We start from the raw sequence: 25,776 nt of genomic DNA on the forward strand, positions 1-25,776 counted from the left end.
TGACGGTGGTTACCGAAAGAGTAGCTTGACATAACCATAGTCGAAACTCATAGCACATATAGAATGTTCTGGAAGTTCGAAACACGAAAGGGTCTAACATGAAATATTTATTCTCGTTTGATTGAAGTTCTATGTTGCCATAAATTAGCTCTGTCTCTATATCTCTTTAACCAGGTGAAAAAGTACTGTTTTATGTTATTGTAAGTTTAGGATTTGATTTTACTCAAAAACACAATATTTCATGAAATCAGGCGTTACCTTGCGAAAGTCCATCCTAAGTAAGTAAAAGACCAATATTTAGCCACTTTCGCACATGCGGTAGTCGTGCAACAAAGTGCACCGCCCTGTATGATTAATGCGTATGCGGCAAACAATGCGAATCACACAACTGCCACCGCCAAATCACTCAACACGTGTTTCACCCCTCCACGGCGCATCTTCAGGAGTTTAGTGCCAAACACAAAGTCTGGCGGGCGGTGCACTTTGTTGCACGACTACTACTGCGTCTGGGGAAGTGGCTAAATATTGGTCATAAAAACAATATTGCAAGCTAGCTGTAACTGCGATTTTATCCGCATGGAATTTAACAAAAAAATATTTAGTTTATTTACTTTTTATATGCATAAATATCTTATCAAATGTTTGTACATATCTGTAGGTATACAGTACCCGGCGAAAAATATTGCACATCGACCTTTGGAAAGAGACAAACGGCTAACTTTGACTTCGTAGAGCGTTATCTCTATCGCACGAAATACGACTGACAAAACGTCACATAAGTAGTGTGGGACGGAGATAGTCTCTTTCCAAAGGTCGATGTGCAATATATATCGCCGGGTATTGTAAGTTATAACTTATACCAAACATGGTAGTATACAAAAAAAAGGTATAAACGAATTAATATTTCAACTTTTATATTGATAAAAATAAATTTAATACGGTAGCGCAAAAAGCTTTTTCAAGGGCGATGAAACGAAATAAAAACTTTTAAATGGTTACGTTACGTCAAGTCAACTGGACAACGGTGACTGAATTTACTTAAAACGCAAATTTAAACCTTTTTTATGATCATAGGCAAATCATTTGACTTCTGTCTGACTTGAAAGGTTGTATCAAAACGCTCAGTGCGGGTGGAAGGTATTTCAACAGTGTACGGATGTCGTGAATCCTTTCGTCTTGTCCGATGGAAGAAAGGAAATGAAAGAATTATTTTATGTAATTGCAACACACACTCTCCAAAGCAATTATTAATTGTCGTACACATAATAAACTCAATTATAGAAATAAGACAAAATAAACAAAACAATTTTTTCTTCTTTTCATCTAAGATGATCGGTCTTGCACTGCTCGTGGTAGCAGAACGCTTAGTGCAGGTTAAACAGATTTCAAGGTTATAAAGAAAATCATTTTAAGCTGGTATTTAAGTTTTGGTTTAGTGTTAAAAGGCTTTTCAAGCATGCATGTGTACGCATTTGCATTAGTAGAGTTTAATGTACAAACTATAAATCTGTAGCATTAAGTATATACCTTAGAAATCATTTTAAAGTTTAAAAAAATCAATTCAATAAGTGTTTGAAAACTCCGTTAAAATTATTAAAAATGTTGACACATTTTTACAAAGATAGTTCGGAATATATTTGTAGTTGATTGTTAAGATGCTCCATAAACCAGATTTGATTTATATCTTTATTGCACCTGATTCACATTCCGGAATTATTTATGGTATTAGTTCCGACAGTTCTAAAAACCAATTACCGTCCGGTCAATGTAAATCTATTCGAATACAGAACAAATCGATTCAGCGCAAAAAAAAAATAACAGTTCAACAATACAATTTTATATAGTAGAACGCATTGCGTAATGTTGCAACGAAAAAAAAAAAGATAAACGAGATATCGATTAAGAAATTTTTATTGCTCGATTGTCCCTCACTCGGCAGTCTCGACCGCGCCGCCGTACGGTACGGACGTGTTGCGTAACCTTTCTTAACTTAACACGTACGAGTTTGTGTTTCTATTTTTATTATTCACCGCCTCCATCCGGTAATTGTGTTTTATATTTATATTTGAGAATCGTGTGCGGATTATAAATACGTAGGTATGTCTTGTGAGTTAAAATAAATGTAACCTCATTTGTGGAAGCCTTTTACAACAGCTAGCTGTGGTAATCTCGCCAATCTCTTGTCAACAGCTCGTGTTGTTCTTTATCTTGTGAATAATCGGAATCCGTGCTGTACGAGTTGTAATAGAATTATGCTAACTTGACTGTTCCGAGTATAATTTCAAATAATTACGAAATTATACACGTGTTATACCGTCTTTTATTAAATTCGTGTTATATGAATGATTTGTAAATTTTTAATGATATGTAGTGCTACGATAATATTAGTAAGAAAATTATAATGCAAGGAGATTAATTTTAAATTACCACATTACGTATAGTGGAACTTACAATTAATCTAATATTATTAAAAATGTTTAATAATTTTAATTTGTTACAAAGATGTACACGGGAGATATAGTTTAATTTTTGAGTGCTTGTAAAATTTTATTTAGAAAAAAAAATATTTAAAAAATTAGCATTACAAGTCTAATCTTTTTCGTCGTTTCACCCATAGAGGCCCACTGTGACACATAGGTTCCCAAAAAAATATATCAATGGGGGATATACCTTAGTATGTGATATTATAGTACGAGGAGAATACTGCTGCTCATCGTGTGAAAGGTTGTTTGTGAGCTGTGGCAATCCTATATAATTAATGCACAAACTGTGAGTTATATAAGATTGTATCCCGGGAATCGAAGCTATGATCGCAAGTGTCAGTCTTCTACCGCTAAACTGGCAATGTTCAAAAATGTTTAAATAAATAGATGTGTTGTAAACACTTTTAGAATCACTTGAAGAATATATTCCTAGGAATGGAATTTTAATTCGATTTTAACATATTAGGTTGTCTTTGTATCTTTATAATTAAAATTCGACTTTGTCTTCAATACGCAAAACATGTGACTGTAATAATAATGAATAAAAATAATATAAATAATTGTTGTTTCCTTTTCCAGGTAGTCGTAAAATGGACCGCGGGTTAAAGTTGATCAGTGAAGTGTTTTAGTGTTTGTGCGCGAACAGCGTCGGCTGGTCGGACTGGTGGTGATGAGGATGTGAGAGTGGTGACAATGCCGTCGGACAGTGGTGCAGCCTGGTCGCCGCCCGCCTCCAGCAGCGAGCGGCGGCTCAGCAACTCCTCGGATGGCAGCGCGGGCAGTGGTTACTCGAAAACGGTAAGTACCATCTTCAGCTTCACCACCAATTGAACCATAGTAGGCCCAGTATGAGACATAAGCCCCTTCTAGAGATTTCACATCAGCAAGGCCCTTTATTCGCATTTTGGAAGTCTTGCTGGCCTTTCGCCAGCTACTCATCACGATATCTCTGAAACCATTAAGCTCAAAGACTTGAAATTTGGTAGGAATAATCATTTCTTCGAGTAGATAACAAGTAGGATCGGATTTTTGAAAATTCTATCAAACAGCTGATGACATCCAGTACCATGTTATATTTGAGCCACAAGCACAACACAGCGACAATATATTTACAGGCACTAGAAACGGATAAAATATATTAACTTTAGAATATTTAGGAAAAAACTAGTTGAAATATTTTTCTTCAAGTTTGTTATTGTTTGCCGTGTAATTATTATCTTACAGATAAGCTATCAGTGTAGCGGTGTTGTAGCCTTGTCGAACCGTCTCGACGGATACGTAACAAGTTAAAATTTCATTTATTCCTGAGATATAACTGTATTTGTTCGAATAATAAAAATAAATTTGATTTTTACTTATTTAAATCAATATCCGCTCGGGTGACATTCGGTTTCGACTGCGTTTAAATATCGAACGTAAAAAATCGCTTTCACTTTATTTTCTCTGTGGTCAGTGTTATTTAACGGTCGTATTTAGGGCTATCTGTAAAGGCGTGCTATACCAAATGTAATGATTGAATTTTGTTCTAAATAATCTGAACAGGGACACCAACTCCTATACTAGATAGAAGCGTTGCTGGAGTTTCTTCTGCCAATTTTCCCAGCGCTAAGTATTTTTGAAGTGATAGCAGTCGAGGATTCCCACAAGAGGACCTCAACCTCGAGAGGGCTAGAACTGAGTCACTCCGTGGATCAGCCGGAGGAGCCGCTAGAGGCCTTCAAGCTTCGATAGATCAAGGAGCCTCGAGGCTAGATGCACATGCCATTGGGAAGCTATGAAAGCATTTGTAGTTGGCGATGTATATATAAAAATGTATCGTCGTGTATTATATTCTATAAAGGTAAATGTGCGTTCTCTAGCTTCTGGAGTAAAGAAAAGCCCGGCAAGTGAACGACGTCTACCCACAGGTGGGCAAATGATCATGTCAAGGTCATCAGAAGATGCTAGATAGAAGTGACTTCCACCCGACCCTATTGTAAACCTGAATTTAAAAATGCCGGCGCATTTTTCTTCGTCCATATCTTTTACCATACATTCCGTTCGTTTGTGGAATAAGTTACTTATGAATATAAGATGTGTAAAATACTACTTATTCTTAAGAAAATGGTTAAAAAATATCTACTAGACCCTAGATTATTTATTAATTGATATCTTCTTCTTTCTATGTTTCTTTATTCTTTCCGAGGCAAGTGAGATCCAAGTCAGTATTTATAAATATGTATTATACTGTATTTATCATGAGTATAAATGCCATATACACATGTATGTATGTTTTGTTTATATGTACACATTAATACCTGTTATTTAGTCGTCTACTGTTTCCATACTATGGTTGAGAGAAAAGATATTGCCTCGTGTACTTTTTTTTTACTATTATGCAACTATGTATATATTTTCCAGCGTGTACAGTAAAGAGTATTAAATTAAATTATATCTATGGAGAGGCGTATGTCCAGCTGTGGGCGTCGTATGATGAATTTTACCAAAATGTGATCTAAACTTTCAAATCACTCTGTGTTTGGCACTAATTGGTGTAACATGGCTCCTGAAGATGCCCCGTGGAGGGGTGAAACACGTGTTGAGTGATTTGGCGGTAGCGGTTGTGTGATTCGCATTGTTTGCCGCATACGCATTTATCAGCGAGCTGGCGGGCGGTGCACTTTGTTGCACGACTACCACTGCATGTGCGGAAGTGGCTAAATATTGGTCCTTTTCTTACTTAGGATGGACTTCCGCGAGGTAACGCCTGATTCCATTAAATATTGTGATCTAAACTTGTCAAATTTACCTGAAATACTTATTAACTTTGTACAATTTTTCTCGGCGGTCAGCATTTAAGTTTCGCATTCCGCGACAATAAATCCATTGTTTAACCGCAATCTTTCTCAACTCAACCTCGCCGCCTATCGATTACTTGTAATTGTTGCGAATCGACGCGAAATTCTCGTGTCGTGTTCACCGTCTATCTGCGACCAGTTGCACGTACTTCGCAGCTATATATTCCGTGTTATGATAACGTTAATAACGTTATTTCGCGTTACGTTATACGCTACTAGCGTTGAATATAGCAGGTTAGTAAAACTTTTATTATAGCTTCAAAAGCGATCGAATGTTTTAGTGTGTAATACTACAGTACCCGGCAATAAATATTGCACATCGACGTTTGGAAAGAGACAATCGGCAAATTTGGGCTTTGTAGAGCACTATCTCTGTTCCACACTACCTATGTGACGATTTGTCAGTCGTTTTAATTTTGTGCGACAGAGAAAACCAGCAGCCAGCTGGTTTTAGAGCAACCAGCGCACATATATTAGCATAGAACCTGAGGATGACAATGTGGAATATGGATGAAGCAGTGGACTTTGTAGACAGATGGCGCTTATACTTTACCGCATAAATTTATATATATATATATATATTTATATAAAAGTAGCACCTCGCGGTGGAATCAACATTAACATATTAGACTCTACAACGACACGACATATTCATATGTATATAGTAAAAATCGGTTAGCTTAAATATTATATACAGACACTCATATTATATTTATTTGTATATATAGAGAGTAGTGCCTTCAGTCTATTAAAGTGCTGAGTTTATTTATAATAACTTTTGAGCTAGTTGATAACATATATAACCAAGTCGGAATGAAAGTTCAAAAGTCTTTGATCAACTTTATTTCTTCAATTAATTTCTCTCACCCTATCCGTACGGAACCGGACGTCCTATTTGAAAAGATCTAAAAAAAGCTCACACCAACCTCGACGCTTATAGCTCTTCCACTATACAAGGATGTTACATATCAAACGCAATTTGCATATCCTTTCACGTTTCTCACGATGCCGTCGACTTTTATCAGGCAAATAACATTAAACTCTATTTTTAAAACTATTAAGTTGCATTTCCGATGAACTGCAATGTGGTTAGAAGTATACCAGCCGGTGCAAGGTCGTCCAGTTGTAACCCACGAGTGACTTAGACTTTTTTACCTTATGTCAAGGGCGTGAGCTATTTATAACAATTTAAATAACTAAAGTACAGTACCCGGCTATAAATATTGCACATCGACCTTTGGAAAGAGACAATCGGCTAATTTCGTAGAACATTATTTCTTTCGCACGAAAAACAACGACTGACAAAACGTCACATAGGTAGTGTGGGACAGAGAAAGTGCTCTACAAAGCTGAAATTAGCTTTGTTATTGTCTCTTTCCAAAGGTCGATGTGCAATATTTTGTTCATATTTCTCTTACCTACTCAAATAGTATTTTTTCGAACAAATGTTTTAATACCTCATCAATTTAACATTACAGAACTATGTTAGTTAATAATTAATGTATGGGAAACTTTGTTGAATGGTTATAGGTGTAAAAGATTTAAAAATGTTAATATATAGCTCATTTACTGTCAATTGATGTATGGTACATCATATCAAAAAATCAATTGTTTCAGATATAATAAATAAGGTATTGATAATATAGTTAAAAGATCGAAATTTCGAAATTAAAACCAATTACTATTTGCTGTTCTTATAAATTTTGTACTGCCAGAATTTATAAACATTTCAATAGTTAAATAGAACAGTATTTACCAACCTTTTTCGTGTCATGCCCCACAGAAGTGTTTTTTAGATTCTTACGCCTTCATATGTAACATATATACTTATTATATAAAAGCGGAAGGGTTAAATTCGTGTCCATTCCATCTACCAATTGCCACTCTATGTGGTGTAAATAAATCTAAAACCGTAGGCAGAAAAATGAACCATATTTTTATCCCTCTAAATCTTTCATATATTACCAATCATCTTGTATATAAGAATATAAAATATGAACTATTATATTCCCCTTTTACAATAACAAAAACAGTGATGGAGCTATGATCTCACAATATAAACAGCACGCGGCACAGATGCATTATCTACAAATGTTTGTTGCAACAGAGGGTTTGTTATTGAACTTCGTATGTTTGTCTCATTACTTTGCAAACAGCTTTCATAAGAATTGAAATATTTACATGATACACTAAGTTTATATGACTTCAATACGCAATTATAGTTTGAAAACAAAATAAGGTGACGTAGTCCACACTTGACGCGTAAACATTTCAATTAAAAATCAAAATAAAAGAATAATCAAATAGGATGTTACAAGCACTTCGTTGTACCTACAGGAAGCTACCACCAGCTCTGAAGGCAGTTCTGCTAAGAGCCGGCGAGAAACTCAACAGTTGCTCTTTACAAATATAGTTTTATAAAGAGTGCACGACAATAATTAGTTTCGAATAATGTACTATTTCTTTAGTGGCAGATCTGAAATTTTTAAGGTATAAAACAATTAAAAATATTTACCAAAATCTCATCTGCTTAATTTTTATAAAATACAATCAGTTTTTAATAAAAATATTTTTAAAGAGAGAAAAGTAAAAGTATTAAGGGGATCGGAAAGTAATGTTATTTCTGTTGACATATTATACAGAGTTACCGCTCCGGCATTGATTTTGTATACTAGATGGCAAAAGGAGAACGAAGGTGAATATATTGTTGATTAGAAATAAAAACCTGTTAAAATGTATTCGTGTGAATTTAACTTAAGAAAGCGACTTTTCTTTCCGGTGCCCCATATTAGACAATATCGTATACGTTCATGCAATAATTGCCAACAAGAAATTGCCAATCTCTGCACCGTCCTAACCGTTAACTGGTAGATAAAGCCTTCGGCATTCAATAATTCTATATGTATTAAATATATTAATAATAAAATCCAATCGGACGCGGGGAATCAAAAATATTTTAAGAGTTTAAAAAATATCTATGTTAATATACTTGGATGCTCTTATTTCGTATATTGCATTGTGCAGACGATGGTAGGTTGCTATTCAATGTCAAGGAAGACGGAAACACTATTTTTGTAATATATAATTATGACAATTATTTTTTGGAGCAAATATTACACACATACAGAGTGGTTTTAAAGAGAATAAAGCGTCGGTAAAACAGTCCTACATACAGGCTGACTAGCGCTATCTAGTAGCTTTTTATAGAAACTATGATGAAATAGTTTTATGTATTTACCATATTTATTGATATACCAACTATCACCTTTGAAAGAATATTTTAAGTCGATTAAAACTAAACATATCGTAACGGGTCGAATGACTCACTTTGAACTTTTGCATTAATAATCTAAAAAATGCAAATAAACATTTTTTTTATTTTTTACGTTTGTAATGCAAATGGTCAATATAATATTTTATTTAATTCATTACAACTATATTTTATATATCCACACAGGAAATTCAGTCAAAATTAGTTTTGATATTCGTACCTTCTCTGTGCGGAAAGGCTTCTGTCCCAACCGTGGATACATTACAAGGCTGAACAACAAAGAACATTCGTCGTCATTTATCAGTAATATAATAACAGCAATAAATACAGATGTAAGTTAATTAATATCTCAGTGGAATCCGTCGAGGTGAATCGTAGAAGGAAGAGGTCCGCTAGGGCGTGCGTCCTTGCCGCTTACTTCCCAGAGCACCTGTAATAACAGCTGACATTTGCAGCTGAACGGCCTTCGCGAAGCGCAGCTCAAATGTTACGGGTCAGGTTTGAATGCGAAAGTTTCTGAACGCATTATCGTATGTAAACATTCAGGGGTATTAATTTGTTATACAGTAATACATACCCGCTTTACGCGACCCCGTTATACGCGGTTTCACTATAACGCGAATTGCAAATTTTGCGCTCAAATGCCTCGAATTACGCGAAAGAGTGCATATAAATATAATGTAGTCATCAACTTCTCTATGGTGTCTTGACCATCTGTCAAACAATTAAAAACAGTGTCGGGTGTTATGAACGTATAATGTAAACAAAACGTTACCCAAAAGACAATAGATATATTTTTCCGTAAAAAATAAGAGTATGTGTTGCATAGTGTTCCTAGAATTAAAGTGATTGATTAAAATGATTTGTATTTTTTTGTAATAATTTTTGACTATGTTTAATCATAAACCTCGTTATACGCGAATTTCAGTTAACGCGATTTTTTTTCGAACGTATCCCTCGCGTAAAGCGAGGTATTACTGTACTATATAATATGTGATTTCTTCATTTATTATTCCAAATTCATTTAATTACCTTCAAAGTTATCCTAGTCCGGTAAAACACTTTTTCGCGAAAGATTTTTACAGTCAGAAACGTTCTGAATAGTCTAGTATAGCCTTCAAGACGTTTAATTCGGATTTTATCTCCTAAATCGTGTCAAAACAGCGTCTACGCATTGGCTTAAAGCATAATAACAGTCAAATATATTAAATTATATTCCAATTTTTGAGACACAGCCACTTTGCAATTATAGATAGTCCTACCAAGAAAAAAAATTACCTGCCTTTCTATTGCGTGAGTTTAAAATGACAATTTTAGCTTTTTGTGGAACTTGTTTGATTCATGTTTGTGCTCAACTATTCCTCCATCTTTGAAATTTGGTATAGCTTACTAAATGCTAGAATTGTGTGATATATCCTTACTTCAGCAAGTGTTAAATACTTGCTCGTTCAGTCAAAACTTCACGGTAACATACTATGTGGGTTAACTTGAGAGTTTTAAACAACTTCATATCTTATGATCTTGATTAATAAGGTTTATATTGTTACGACGGTGCTGAAACTTTGATAGAAGAGAAAAAAACAGATCATTTCCTTGTAAATTATATGCCGGAGAAAAATATTTCAGATAACTATATAATATGTATAATTAATGTCTCCATCCTCCAGTAAAATCAAGATTTCTTACTTCCAAATGTTTTAAAATACTTCAGTCACGTTATGCTAAAAACAGATGATGCTATATATCCACACACACACACACACACACACATATATATATGTATAAGTGTATATATGTGTGTGTGTGTGTGTGTGTGTAGATAAAAAATCCAAGTATTTTTTAGTTTTTTTTGCTTATTACTTATAACTTCATAAGCCTACCTTATTTGTCACTTTTGTTTTCTTGACGTTCAGCCGTCAAATCAACGAAATGTCACGAGAAATATACAGTAAAAGGATTGCTACTCGTACATTAATAATAAAACAAAGTCTTGTGTTCGGCACGGCCGCCTTTATTTTTTGACAATCATATATTATTTGTTTTCCACGTTAGAGACAATCCCACATATATGTTATCGAGGGTAGAATGAAATAAGGCCTTTCAGATCACTAAGGTTTTTCTTTAAATGGTCCCATTTTCTGCGAGCCTTTCGTTCACCTCTATTGTAAAAGGGACAGGGTCTTTTACAATCTTTGACAACCTTTTTTTTCTATTTTAGTCACCAATCAGTCAGGTTTGTAATAGACAGATCATGTATGGACCCCCACAGAATCTGTGCGAAGAGGCTTAAAGGAGGAGAAGGAAGGATAAAAATAAACATTGTACCCATTTAGATATATCAATCTGTCACAAATTCCAATCGATTGCTTTAATATATATCCTGGTTGGCGTGACATTATCATATAAATCGCGTTCACCTTATTAACACTGTATTAAATTTGTACATAAATAACAAGTTATAATTACATATTTTAACATAAAAACATAATTAATTAATGTAAAACGAATGCTCAATTCCAATATAATTCAGTTACGTGACGTCAACGAACCGGAACTCCCTTTGCGTGTGTTTTAAAAAGTTGCTCTTCATCACACTACCCTCAGACGAGTGAAAGGTTGCAGTGGCCAACCTTGGGCACACATCGACGGTTTATTTTTAAAACCTTGCAATACTTTTTTTGTCACTTACTGAATATACATTTATTACATGTCAAGAATATAAACACTTATTTTATGTGTAAATATCATTATTAACTTTTTTAATTTTTAAAATTACATGGGAAACTTTAAGTGGCATTAGTCAGGACACATAGCGTGCAGAACTGATGACCATAGGATCTTTAAGGTTCTGGACTGGAGATCATAGACCAAGCGCAACCTAGGACGTACAAGGTAAAAACCATCGGAAGTCGATAGATGAAAGCCGGCTTCTAGCTGTATATATATCACAGCAAAAGTGAATGAAGAACATTTGTTTAAATATAATCACAAGACAAGACGCACACGAGATTTTTAAGAACAAATAAATCTCCGGATAATCATATCAATAACCGCCTTCGTGATGAATAAATAGTTATATTTTTCTATTTACCGAATAAATAAATATAAAACTCACATTTTTTGATGCGATTGAAATTTAATTTTTTAAAAAATATATTAATTTATTTACAGAAAAAAAAAGTTAATTTCTTTTTCAAATATGGAAGTTCCGACGTCTAATCAACAGAGTTTCTGTCGAACGCCGAGCGGTTTAAACTCTCACTGTGCGTTGCGCAATTTCTGTTTCCCGCATTGTGACGTGAAAAAAAAGAAATCATTTGCCCATAGACATTACCTCTCTAAATAACAGTTTTGTTCGCGGTGTACAGCTAAAACATATCGTATATTTTAAGGGCTTATTCATGAAGAGCAGCATAACAATGTCGCTTTAGTATGTTTGAAAAGATAATAAAATGGCTAAAATTGTAAAAAAAAACACAAATAGTAAAATGTTAATAAATTATAAAAATTGTGTCAAAACTGTGTTAATGTAGCAAATTGTGGTACTAGACCACGAAGATGAGGGTAGAAAGGTGATGCACAGAAGACGATTTAAAAATGAAGAAAGATAGAGATTGTAAGAGATGATGAAAGGAGAAAGTGTAATAAAAGAATAAAATGAAACGTATTGTTACATGCCCGTTCCATACATAGCAGGCTGGAACGAGAGCTCATTGAAAAGGGGAGCAATTGCCTGCCAGTTCATGGTCTCTGCTAAAGAACCTTAAGGCTTCAGCGGCCATATGTTCTTCTACTCTCTGCCACTCCAACTTGCTAATACCTTGGGCTAAATCCATTTCTTTCGTTCGTCTACCAATTTGGCCGTTCGATCTCATAAGGAAATCCCGAGGAAAGTCCTCTCCCTCTCTATTCGACTGCCCCTCGACTGAGGGAAGCCCTAAGGATGTTTCTAGTACTGATTATTTCCATGTGGATATGACACCATAGCGCAGTAAAGGTGATCACTGGGATATTTAGGTTCTGGAATAGTGACCACGCACAGGCAAGGCAGGGAAGATTCATTGATAATTTGGATGGATGCCCTTTTGGTCTGAAGGCGCTATACGCAAGCGGATTCGAACCTATTGTATTAATAATCTAGTTTCTATATACTATCTAGTTCTAAGGTTAAAATGATAGTGACATCACTACAAAACATTACGGTACGCATAGAGAAACATAAAATGGCAGTATAGATAGTCCATATAAAATGCATACATCAATGAAGCCGTTCAGAATTGCCGTAACAATAAAATTCCGAAAAGGAAACCAAGCTGCTGAGGTCACGCAGATCGATCAGGAAGTACAGCTGTCGCTCTTGACCTCTTTAACTAATCCGATCTGATTTGCATTCAATTAAACATCCATAGCTCTTATTACTTGCGCAGTAACGACTAATTTTGCAGTATGATTTAATTATCTACCAACTTAATATTTGCAGCTTGAATCCTGCAATTTGAACTTTATTTATATAACCATAAGATGCATGTATCTGTAACATGTTTGGTTACCGCTGTCACCATTACATACAATAGGATAGATTGAAAGTAAAGCCATTTGATAGGGGCTTATTTACCGAGCTAGTTGGTCGACCCGGTTCTGCCGGTCATGAACTATGCGTACGCTTGGATATTTGACACAGTTTGCGTTCAAAGAAGTAAAGACAGTATGTCCAACGCGATCCATTTATAAAAATTCAATCAATAGAAATAAGACTATATATAAACAAGCGGGCTTATAGAAAGTAGAAAGTAAGAAAAATAGTTATATTTTTATTACATTGTAAACGTAAGAAAAATATAGATAAGAATTAACATAAATATAGAAATAAACAATATCATATAAGCATAAACTAAGCAAATGCATTGTTAATAGCATAAGAAATAACTAGTGTTGTACAAATAAGAATAACTATTATATAAGCGTAAAATAACAATAGATATATTAGATAGTAAGGAAATGTATAAATTTAAGAAATTTAATTGTAACAGAGCCGACGGAGGGGGGTTTTAGTCAGTAAGAATCTGACATTATCTGGGCTCTCCATTCCTAGAGGTCCGTTTGAGGATTTCCCCCCACCGTCTAGAAATTGTAAATTAGATATATAGACTCTGACTATGTTAGAGGAATAAATTGTAAAATTAAAAAAACGCCATGCATATCCGAGTATATTTAGCTTACATACATTCTTACGAATGGGTTGTGTGAAAGAATGTAAATAAATAAAATTTTAAACTAGCAAGAAAAATTTCTTCCGACACTAATAAAGTTACATAGGAAATGACAGTTATAAAAATCTTTACACAAAAACATACATATATACGCATATATATGTACATAAGTATTAGGCGGACCGGAAAGTAATGTCGCTTTCTTAATTTAAATTCGCACGACTACATTTCTAACAAGTTTTTATTACCAATCAAATATATATTCACCTTCGCTATCGACAATCTTTTGTCATATAGTATACAACGTATTCCAAGTACGTAATGCGCTACCAAATGGCAATCAAATATCTACATGTGCAGAAACGTAATATATATATATATATATATATATATATATATATATATTTGTGTGTGTGTGTGTGTGTCTTTAGTAATGTAAGTATTTATGTATATATATATTATTATATGCACATTCTAAATCATGTCTCTCATCTCCATCCAAAGGTTGTCTAAGTAAGAAAAGGACCAATATTTAGCCACTTTCGCACATGCAGTGGTAGTCGTGCAATAAAATGCACCGCCCGCCAGCCCGCTGATAAATGCGTATGCGGCAAACAATGCGAATCACACAACCGCCACCGCTAAATTACTCAACACGTGTTTCACCCCTCCATGGGGCATCTTCAGGAACCATGTTACACCGACTAGTGCCAAACACAGAGTCAATACTATAATACTCTGTGCGGAAGTGGCTAAATATTGGTTCTTTTCTTACTTAGGATGGACTTCCGCAGGGTAACGCCTGATTCCATTAAATATTAAAGGTTGTCTAGTCAGAGCGCTTCTTGTACCTCTATATAAATTGTTTCTTATATGTTTTTGTTAATATCTATAGTGTACAAAAAGTGTACATATATATGTAGATATATACTCAACCTACACTTTACATTTAGTTTTACGTTTAAGCTATAGAAAAACATAGAAACACCTAATAATATCTAAATCAAAATCATAATTTTATATGAATTCTAACGTTAAAATTACGTGTCTCTCTTTCTATTTATAAAAGAGGATTTAAGTGCGGCCATATTAAAAAAGATTTACAATAAAAAATTGTATATTTTTAAACTGGATGGAATATTAAATCAGGGTTATGACATAATTTTTAAATAAAGAACGACCGTAGATGTCCTCAGGTGAATACCCTCGCTTTGTTTTTAATTCCTCGCTTTTTAATTTTTGTTTTAATCTGTAAATTGTATATATTTGACACCAAATTCAAGCTCGTTAAGCCTTATATACTCTACGTTATATTAAAAGGAAAATTGTATGACATGTCTTGACTGATAACACTTGAAAACACGTGTAGTGACGGTATTCGGTTTCAACCGATAATATATTTAAATTATCGAACTGGAACGAAGTCGTCCACTTCGGTTCTGTCGTTCAACGAACTATCGAGAAGGTTATGCTTTGAATTTCTACTTCGAATTCAGATCTATTGACAAACAAAAATAAATTTATCCCTGCGGATTCTAACAAGGAAATTCTTCCCTGACGTATCAGCCTACCGCGTTCTCTGGAAAATTCACCTGGACAGGTTGGGGATTATCTGAGTACCTGCATAGGTTTAAGCTCGAGAAGAGTCCTTCGTGAGTCTGTGTCCAGGGAAAGGACAAGACCGTGATGCACCTTATCACCGGCTGTCATGTATTTGGTCGACTCCGCCTTGATCTGGACGTAGAAATAGCAAGAAGAGAAGAGGATAGCATCAACAACCCTCGTGAGCGAGGATAGATGTCTTAAGAAATAGAGAAAGAATTTGTAAAGAAAGGAGTCCTTTAAAAAAAAATTACGTCTGAAATATAACGTTCCTGTCCCAAACATGGCAGAAACCTCAAAAAAGGCAAGCGAACTGGCAAGTTAAACTGTACCTTCTGGCTGAAATGAAATAAATTTTAAATAACAATTGAATACAAAGGTATATTTCTTCTGCTCTATTACAAGTTGTGAAATGTTTAATGAAACGCGAGTCGATATATTAGGTGGAACGGAAAGTAATGTCGCTTTAAGATAAATTCACACGACTAAATTTTTAACAAGTTTTTATTTCTAATCAACAATATATTCACCTTCGTTATCAACAACCTTTTGCCATCTAGTATACAAAATCAATACCGGAGCGGTATCAAATCAATCGGTTTTTCTGTAAAATATGTCGACAGAAATGACATTACTTTTCGGTCACCCTAATATTTAAAGCATGTACAGAAAATGTATAATTTTTTTGATGTCAGAAGAATGTGAAGAAATCTGATTATTTTTAGTCGATCTACATATAAAAGTGCTTAACTATCATATATTTTCTTTAAAATTGATCACGTTAAATATTTTGTAACCTTCAATAATAATTGTGCTCGAGTACGGGTTGATTGTCAAACGTATCGCTTTAATCGATCACCATTGACCGCTAAGTATAACCCGCCGCAGCTAAACGCGTGTCAAACGAACAATGTAACTGGAACGCTCCAGTTATGCCTCATGTTTTATTCAACGCGCCCCAAATAGCTCGCAAGAAAAGCCGCAAACTAAACATGACTATATGGGTCAGATTTGATTGGGGCTTATCCTAATTTGTTTACTCAGACAGACTTTAGAAAGTTTTAAGTTATTTATGGTGCACTTCATTATCTCTGGTCTGATCACATCATCATCATCCTGTTATAGTTCACTTACCTCTACCAAACTTTCATCATCACGGCTGCCGATAGATGCCCACTGCAAGGCATAGTCCTCAAAGATCGCCACGACCGCATCTGATCACCTGCTGCCCAATGCATGGAAGAGCGAGGTACGAATGCGAAATGGAACTGGGGGTCGACATAAAAATATACAACATCTTCTTTGTAATAACTGACAACCAGCGCCGTCTCATATTTTTACGATTCGGAATAAGAGTAATTAAAAACACAATCAACAGCAACAAAACATAGATAAACCATAAAATGAAACTGTAATCAGATATAAGTATAAGAAAACTAGTAAAATTATATAAGGACTAATTAGAAATTAAGAAAACAAGTATATGTAAAATTATTGAATTATATAGAAGTACGTTAAAATAGTTTAGGAACTTATATTATCTAAAATAGTACATAAGCATACATATAAGCATAGCATAAGTATAGACATAGTTTTAAACAGCATAAGAAGTATAATAAATGTCTAAAATAAAATAGTGAAAGAATTGGAAATAAATGTAAAATTCGAAAAACTTATTTACCCTAAATAATCTGTAAAGCCCCGTCTTTCAACATGGTGGGGGGAACGAGAAGTAGCCAATAAAGGATCCAACGACCTCCAGCGACCTTAAATATGCCATCGCTTCACCTAAAGAAGGTCAATTTCAGAATGGTTTCAAATATCTAATCAAACTATACCAGGATATACACATTTCGAAATAAATTGTCAATTTACATAAGTCCGTATTGGAAATAAATCTACATAGAGTTTATCGACCTCTTAATTGAAATGACTTAAAGCATTTTTACAGTTAAGTCAAGGGTGAGCTTGGGGAGGTGGGGGCCTTAGAGTCAGCTTAACGGATTACGTCATCCCCCCTATATCCGAGATAATTGGTTTGATACGGCTTCTGAAGACTTTGTGAAGCCAAACAGTTTTTACATTGGCTGGTTGGTATTTTAAACATCCTATTCTATATTTAAAAAATTTAAAGTAATGTTAGAGCTATTATTTATAAAAATGTGCACGATTGAAATTGCTTGATATATCTCCACAATTAAACATTATAGATACAGTATTCAGAATGTCATATTTCGTAAATAGATTAATATACATTGTTGGTTTTGAATGTAAAAAGAGAAGTGCACATCTGTGAGAGTGTGGAAGATTCTCGAATCAGTACTAGAAGACTGTAGATGAGGCGTGGATAGGCCCACCGCTGGGTGAACCTAACAGCGCAATATAGGTAATCGTCGCGATCGTCTGAAAAGGTTTATGCCTTATAGTGTTTTTTTAAATAAGTATACTTACATAATACAGGATGTACTTTACTTCTAATCAAGCTTTAAGATAAGATATTTTGGTCAAATTGTCAGATGTCTTTAGACATAGTACCACTTATACAGCGCATGAGTTGATTTTAATCTACGCAATCGTGTTCCTCGATGGCTCGCCTGCAATGAGGTAGTCATTATTTTTCGAAATATGATGTAATTCTGTTACATTGACCGAGTGAGTATGGCCTCAGGTACGTGTTAAACTTGTTTCTACGTGATTTAGCCGATATTCTACTCACGTACCAGCTACGCAATTGCCAAATTAATTCTTATCTCCTTTACATAAGATCTATTAAATTTTAACTTTTAATAAAAATAAAATTTAGTTCGATATGTGGCGCTATATCTATTTAGACTCGTTTCTTAATTATAAATGTAGCGATCGATTTGATTTGTTCCAAATTCGAATTCCAATTTAGACATTCCGATACATTAAGCACTCGTTAATGCGAAAAAAAACCGGTCAAGTTTGTGTTCGTGTTATAAAAGGCGGTTATTTAAATCAGGAAGGTCTATTAGGTAAATTTTTGCTACCGTCAATTCGTTTATACAACTACTGATATCTGAACATTGTTCGACTTGAGTAGACGAGGTTTTCTCGATTATCTAATATATACAATTCTCGTGTAACGGTGTTCGAACTTGAATTCCTCCGAAACGGCTTGACCGATTTTTATCAAATTTTACATGCGTATTCAGTATGTCTGAGAATCGGCTACTATCTATTTTTCATACCCCTAAGTGATAACGGTGGTCCACTCCTAAATTTTATTTTTAATTTTTTAGACAATTTTTTTGGTTTTTATTTTATTATGATACAGTATACAAAAATACATACAAACCTAAATTTTCACCCCTCTACGATCAACCCTTATCTTACATTTGTTAATTAAAAACTTTAATTTTTTTTGTGCAAAACAACGTTTGCAGAATCAGCTAGTTTTTTTATAAAATTTTAATTACAGTAATACTCAATATTTATAATAAGAAGAAAAATATTTTATTCCAAAAAAATTCTGGAACAAAATTGCACAAATTGCGTCCTGGATCATATTACATAAAATAATTACGTTGTAAAAATATGTTCATACGTTTACAAAAATCCCATTAACCTTCTGTACTTGGTCTATTAAGACAAAATGTGTCTTTGAACAATAAAGTTTCGAAACACAATCGAACAAACCAATACAGTCCCTCTTTGTTCAATTACGGCATACATTACATAGTTTGTTAAGCGAGGGTGATGAGATGTTAGTGTCGCCCCTGACTGGCTTCCCAAACATACAGTACACTTCAATCACAACAATGCACCTGCGCAGGTACAGTCCCTCTATGTGCAGAGGTCTCCGTGGAGGAGGATACGTTTACCCAGCCTAAATTTGAAACCACCGGACCTTCTATTTCCGCGGGCTCAAAACCAACGAAGTTGCACAAAATCCAGAAGCATATCATAATTCACATCAAATGCACATATTTTTAAAATTATATATATATTCTGTAATGTATAGGAGTAAAACCTAATTATCTAAAATTAAGGCGGATTTTATGTATGTATATATATGTATACATATATACATATATACACACACATATATATATATATATATATATATATATAATCATTGAAATCTGTCGGTTTTTTAAATTGGTAAATTTGTCTTAAATGTCCACAATAGTTACACCATTTCATTACCAACTTGTATTGTATATGCGTTTATATATGTATATATATAACGCTCAATAATAAAATCAATTATATATTAGGCAATTATTATTACTTTTTAAACGAAAAATGTACATAAAATCCGCCTTAATTTGAGATAATTAGGTTTAACTCCTGTACAAAAGCATCAATCAACGCCATCTATTGACAATAAATGATCTCATACAAATATTTTAACATACATGTATATTATATGTTTAGATACAGTTGAGAGCGTCTAACTAATCAGTATGCGAAGTTGTTATGTATATTAATCGTTATATGCTATTAACGCTATCTCCGTTTTAATTAAACGCTTTGTTGATTGTTCTATCGGGTGATATTAAATTTTATATCTGCTGAACTCTAAATTGATCTTGGAGTATTAGAATTGTTTTGATCTTAATTGAAATTTATTATCCTATTTGAAGATATCACTCCTAAAACAATTTCGAATGCATTAAACTTTATTAGACATGTGCGTCAGTGTGATTACGTTATAAAATGGTTTGATTGCTAAAAAATATTTATTGTAACATATATTTTTTACCAATCGTATTTTTAAAAATTTATTTCTTATTGTAAATGAATATTTGTAAGTATTGTTAGGTATAATAAATGAAATCGCATAAGTTACACGGCGTTCGAATCTCTCAAGAAATTATAATACCCGGCGATAAATAATGCACATCGTCCATTGGAAAGAGAATCGGCTAATTTCGGCATTGTAGTGTTATCTCTGTCGCACGAAATACTGCAACTGACAAAACGTCACATAGTGTGGGATAGAGATAATGCTCTATGAAGTCGAAATTAGCCGATTGTCTCTTTCCAAAGGTCTATGTGCTTTATTTATGGCCGGCACTATATTAAGATTTTAATCGAATGTGAAAGAATTTCCCGAAACTTGGAAGGGAAGTTTATAATACCTAAAATTGTTATTGGAAAAACTGACACCATATATCAGGTATGTACTGCATCCTTAAAGCTACTTCCTCCCTTGATGATATATTTTGTAATATCTCCTGTATTTATGATCGTCTGATTTTTGACAATGACAGCCCAGTGATCACAGACGAACCATATATCACGAATTCGATTCCCAATCACAGAGGAGTATATCAATTCCAACAAGAGAACGGTACCTCGGTAAACATACTCTTTCTCTGAATAGGCTTTTGTCTCAACTACACCGGCTTTGCCGGTGTCCATTGACTTCCCTCCACCTTGACCATGTCCTCGGTCTACCTAGTGGGATACCTACCCACATCACGTCCACCGGCTCGCAACCACCATTCGCTACACCGACACCAAAAAGAAGAGTATACAAGAAGATGTGAAGAATAAGAGAAGATGTAGTAAAAGAATAACAGAAGAGAATGATATTAAAAAAATACTCTCAAATTTATTTGAAACAAAAGTCCCTATAGATTTAAGATAGGGAAACGAAATAAAATAAAACGGACCCCAACAGCCTTCGATTGCTCGAGAAATGTTCCCCATCTATTGTCACTTCGGTGACATTGGTTCTCCTACACATCTGGCGAAGCTCAAAACACTACTCTCTCAATTACCTACCGTACATGCCTTTACTTTATTTTAATTAATACTGTTACTTTGCCACAATGATAAATAACTAGATATGGCAATCCGAGGTCGGTCGGTTTTAAAATGGACACGGCAAGATGTGATTCACCGGCGCGGCGAATTAACTTGTCATTGATAGATGGAATTGATGGTATTGCGACCAATGTATGCTTTCTGTTTTTTTAAATTAATTACGTACAGTACTCTGCGATAAATATTGCCAACAGTACCTATGTGAAGTTTTGTAAGTCGTGCGACGGAGATAACGCTCTACTAAGCCGAAATTAGCCGATTGTCTCTTTCGTCGTTTACAACCGATGTGACTTTTCAAAGTACAGTTACAAATTGTAGGTAGACGAAATATAAAGATGTTAACAGTCTTCAATACAATTGAAATTGATCAATAATTCTATTTACATTCATGGTTGATTCTACAATATAATTAAATTTAATAGTAAACTTTTTACTAAAATTTAGGCGAGGTCGTAAATCACGTCATTCTCAATTTTATCTTTATTTTTTATTTTTTTCTTAGTGTAATTTTTACATTGTTGGCATAGCATATGTTTTCATACACCTACTTATATAGCAGTGGTGGTCAACCACCTTGATAGTTCGAGTCATTATTCGAAATTTGAAATTTTTCGCGAACCGCAATTTCATATGCATTTATAACAGATAAATGAATATTTTTTTTTTTTACAAAAATTATATGACAAAAGTACAAAATATGTACATTGTAGTAAGACATACTACACGTGTATTACACTAATAATTTTAACTAATAATTTTAACTTTCATTTGATACCTATATTGAGGGGGATAAGGAAAAATATGTAATCCGCCATTTTGTATCGGCGGCCATCTTAGATTTATAATGTTACTGATTTTATTATATTATATTATCATCTAAATTATATGTGTGTACCAAATTTCAGATCAATCTGACAACGGCTTCCCCGTTGCTTGGTGGTTAAATTTCAATTTCTAATTTTGACCCAATTAAATTCCGTACGGGTCGAACTAAATAAAACCGTTTAAATATGTTGTTAATATATAATATATGAATGCAGCGCTTATAGGAGATTCTAAAACACTGTACTTCGCGGTTTATCTTATATTATTTCTATAAGATATTTCACAAGTAAAACAACAAATTTATATGATTATTATGTCGTAAATTATATTGTAAAGTAACTAACTGATCTGAGTAATAAATACGTCAATTAAAACTCAATCACCTGTCACCTGTGGCCCTCAACTCTGATGCGGAGGTAATGTGTCAGCGAAGAGCGTATTCCTCGCAACAATATCACAATGTTTTAATATTGTGTGGGATTACATTATTACACAAACATAGTGTTGTCCCACACTTGCGTGGTTTATAACTTTATGAAACTATCAGGTGTGGGAAGGCTATCTATAATGTTTTTTATTTTGTATTTTTTAAACGGTTTTATTTAGTAAAACTAAATTCACCATGTTGTTTTTATGTGTGTATATATATATATTTTTTGGCCCCCGCTATTCGAGGCCTCTCGTACCCCTAATTAGTTGGGATCAGTTTACAACTAAGTTTTTCAGATTTTTTCATCTTTATTCTTCACTCACTGTCATACTTTTCAATTTAGTATATGGTATTATGAACAATGACTTCACTTATTTCCATATTGAACTTATATATATATATATATATATATATATATATATATATATATATCAAATTGACGTATATAAGTGACTCTGGAATATGTTAATTAATTTTTTTCTATTGAAATGCCTTTGTGTAATATCTTTTGGTAATACAAATTCAAAGGCAGTATAATTAAGTTTATTATGTAGTAGTTTTCAACTAGCTTTTTTTAATACATAACATTATCATTACGTCATTTAATATTTCAGGTACTGAAATATATTATTTGACCGCAAATGGTCTATTCATTCACCTTTTTAAATCGTTTGCACCTAAAAGCAATCATCCTGTATATATAACAATTTACATAAGAAACTAATTAGTTTATAACTTACCTTAGGACCTTGAAAGTGGATGTCCTAACACGTCGCGGATCATATGCCAAGGTTTAACAAGGAAATGGATATATCGCCAATACATAGACGTCTATCTTTATCACGACCAACTATCTCGTATTGCATTTAATTTATTTCATACTTCACCAGCGTACGATAATTCAATATATATATAATTAATATTTGCATCACACGACCTTTCTGTCTGTCCGTCAGAGTTAACGGTATTGTGGAAATTGGATTTCGTTTATTACGAAATTAAAATTTGTTTCTTGTAAAAAATTTTTGTTTAGTTTGATTTACGATGTACGTGATGAAATTGTTTGTAATATTTTCAGGTCAAGGCGTATAAGTAACATCACTTTTAATATGTAATAACAATTGATAACTTAAGTAACTGTACTCGATTGTTGAAGAGTAAAATCTATGCATAGGTTGCAGGTTTGATTCCTGAGATACAATCATATATTATTTAATGGAATCGGGCGTTACCTTGCGAAAGTCAATCGTAAGTATGTTACACCGATTAGTGCCGACTAATAAGACTTAAGACTCTGTGTTTGGCACTAATCGGTGTAACGTAACTCCTGAAGATGCCCCGTGGAGGGGTGAAACACGTGTTGAGTGATTTAACGGTGGTAGTTGTGTGATTCGCATTGTTTGCCGCATACGCATTTATCAGCGGGCTGGCGGGCGGTGCACTTTGTTGCACGACTACCACTGCATGTGCGGAAGTGGCTGAATATTGGTCCTTTTCTTAATCATATATTATTCACACTTTGTGTTTTAATTATGTATGATTGTCTTTACTCGCAAATAAGTTTCCAGAGGATCGGCAGCAGCGTCTTCTGTGTACAATAATACCGCACTGCAATCATTAACTCACCTGCGTGATGGTTATGGTATATCCCCGATAGATATCTTTAGGAGAGACATGCAATGAACACCCATGGGCTGAATCGAAGACGTTAACTGGCTTATTTATGAAGGACTTTTGTTTACATAAATAAATAAGCAGTTTATTTATTGTAGCTATTTAATTAAAAAAAAAAAACGTTTATACTATACTTAACAGGTATTTAGTGATTTAAAATCTTTATTGTTTTCATCATCATTCCCCAGCAAATTACAGGAAAATAGATTGCGATGGTATGGCCACATTCAACGAAAACCAGATGACCACGTGGTAAAAATTGCCTTAAGCCTTCCAAAATTCCCAAGAGGGAGAGGGCGTTCAAAAGCTACGTGGTAGTCTAATATCGGAAAGGAACTGGGAACCCTTCAACTTGATGCAGAGACAACCCAGGATAAAGTGGCCTGGCGCAAATTGATAAGGAGACCCGATCCCAAATAAAGGGAGAAAGGAAGGAAGAAGAAGATTCATCATCATTCATCTTGCATGGGGTTACGAGCGAGGAACAATTGTTCGCTACTGTTAATCTGACATTTTGATAAATAATTTTAATTTCATCGTCGTTTTAGGCCACAGACGCCCACTAACACTTCCATTAACACTATTATGGTTTGAACGACGCTAAAGTTATAACAGGTGGCGCAAAAGTAATGTCTTAATGTACTAAACGCGCCTTAAATTTTACAAATATGACAAAATGTCACAGTGCTCTGACATTTATGATGTACATTTATATTCCATCGCGTGTCGACAACTAATTCTTTATTTATAAAAATTAAGGCTCCTTTACATTATGACATTTGACATTCGAATTAATTTTACGTCCATCGTTGGATATTGTCCTTCCCATAGAACATATAATGTTCCATGTTAATAAATATAAAAACTTAATTACTTTTTTTTGTATTGCAAAATCTTAGTACGTAATTTCAGACTGCGTTTTCATGTCATCAATTGGTTTTTAAGAATCGAATGGAATAAGTGTTGAAAGGTACAGGAGCCGTAATGAGCCGGAGCACGCGATCGGATGCTAACAATTGTGTCAATTGCACTCTGCAATGCACACGTCAAAGATCAGCTGACATGACTGTCGGCTCTTTTTGATTGTTAAGGCAAGACGTCAAGCAAGTGGACATGAGTTCGATCCCGGTAGAACTTGTACAGGATGATTTGAAATACACCAATACATCGCTTTGCGTCGTTTCGTTTTGAGTTTTTTTCGAAGTTGCGTCGCTACTTAATCAGTACTAATTTTCACTGTGCGTCGTTAGATTTTCGAGATGGTGTTGTTTTGGGTTCGAGTCTTTTTAATTTTTTTTAGATGGCAACACTTGTTTCTAATTGCGCCATGCCATGAAAACTTTGGGATTCCCTTTGTAACTAAAAATCAACGCAATTTAAATACAGTTTTATTTTCACTTTGTTTTGCTAATTTTAAGAGTTGTGTCAATAACGTAGTGTGTTGTGATTTTTTTTAGAAGAGAATAATAAATTTATATACATTTTTACGTGTTGTTTCTGGTTACAAAAAAGGTAAATATTATTCCAATTTGTTTATTGGCAGTTACATTATTTTTGTTTTTTAAATTTTTGTTCAATTTTCTTTTTAAATTCCTATACTAATATATAACATATCTTCGATCTTAACATGGTTTGCTATAGAAAA

At 34.0% G+C, this 25,776-nt stretch overlaps 1 protein-coding gene across 8 annotated transcripts in view; it reads left to right on the forward strand.

The window, feature by feature from the left end:
* smash (smallish) overlaps nt 1-25,776 on the forward strand; it is a 250,339-nt gene that overhangs the window by 137,053 nt on the left and 87,510 nt on the right. For 5 of the 8 annotated variants that reach the window (XM_068763759.1, XM_068763764.1, XM_068763765.1 and 2 more), the window contains one exon: nt 3,063-3,281. In XM_068763759.1, the coding sequence (XP_068619860.1) occupies nt 3,177-3,281 (105 nt within the window). In that variant the 5' untranslated portion in view covers nt 3,063-3,176. Of the gene's footprint in view, nt 1-1,957; nt 2,098-3,062; nt 3,282-25,776 lie in introns of those variants that run through there. The other 3 variants (XM_068763761.1, XM_068763760.1, XM_068763762.1) reach the window with 3 other exon arrangements.

Source organism: Battus philenor, unplaced genomic scaffold (genome assembly GCF_028537555.1).
Source record: "Battus philenor isolate CCGP_79_NKW_IND1 unplaced genomic scaffold, ilBatPhil1.0.hap1 SCAF_18, whole genome shotgun sequence".
Lineage (NCBI taxonomy): Eukaryota > Metazoa > Arthropoda > Insecta > Lepidoptera > Papilionidae > Battus > Battus philenor.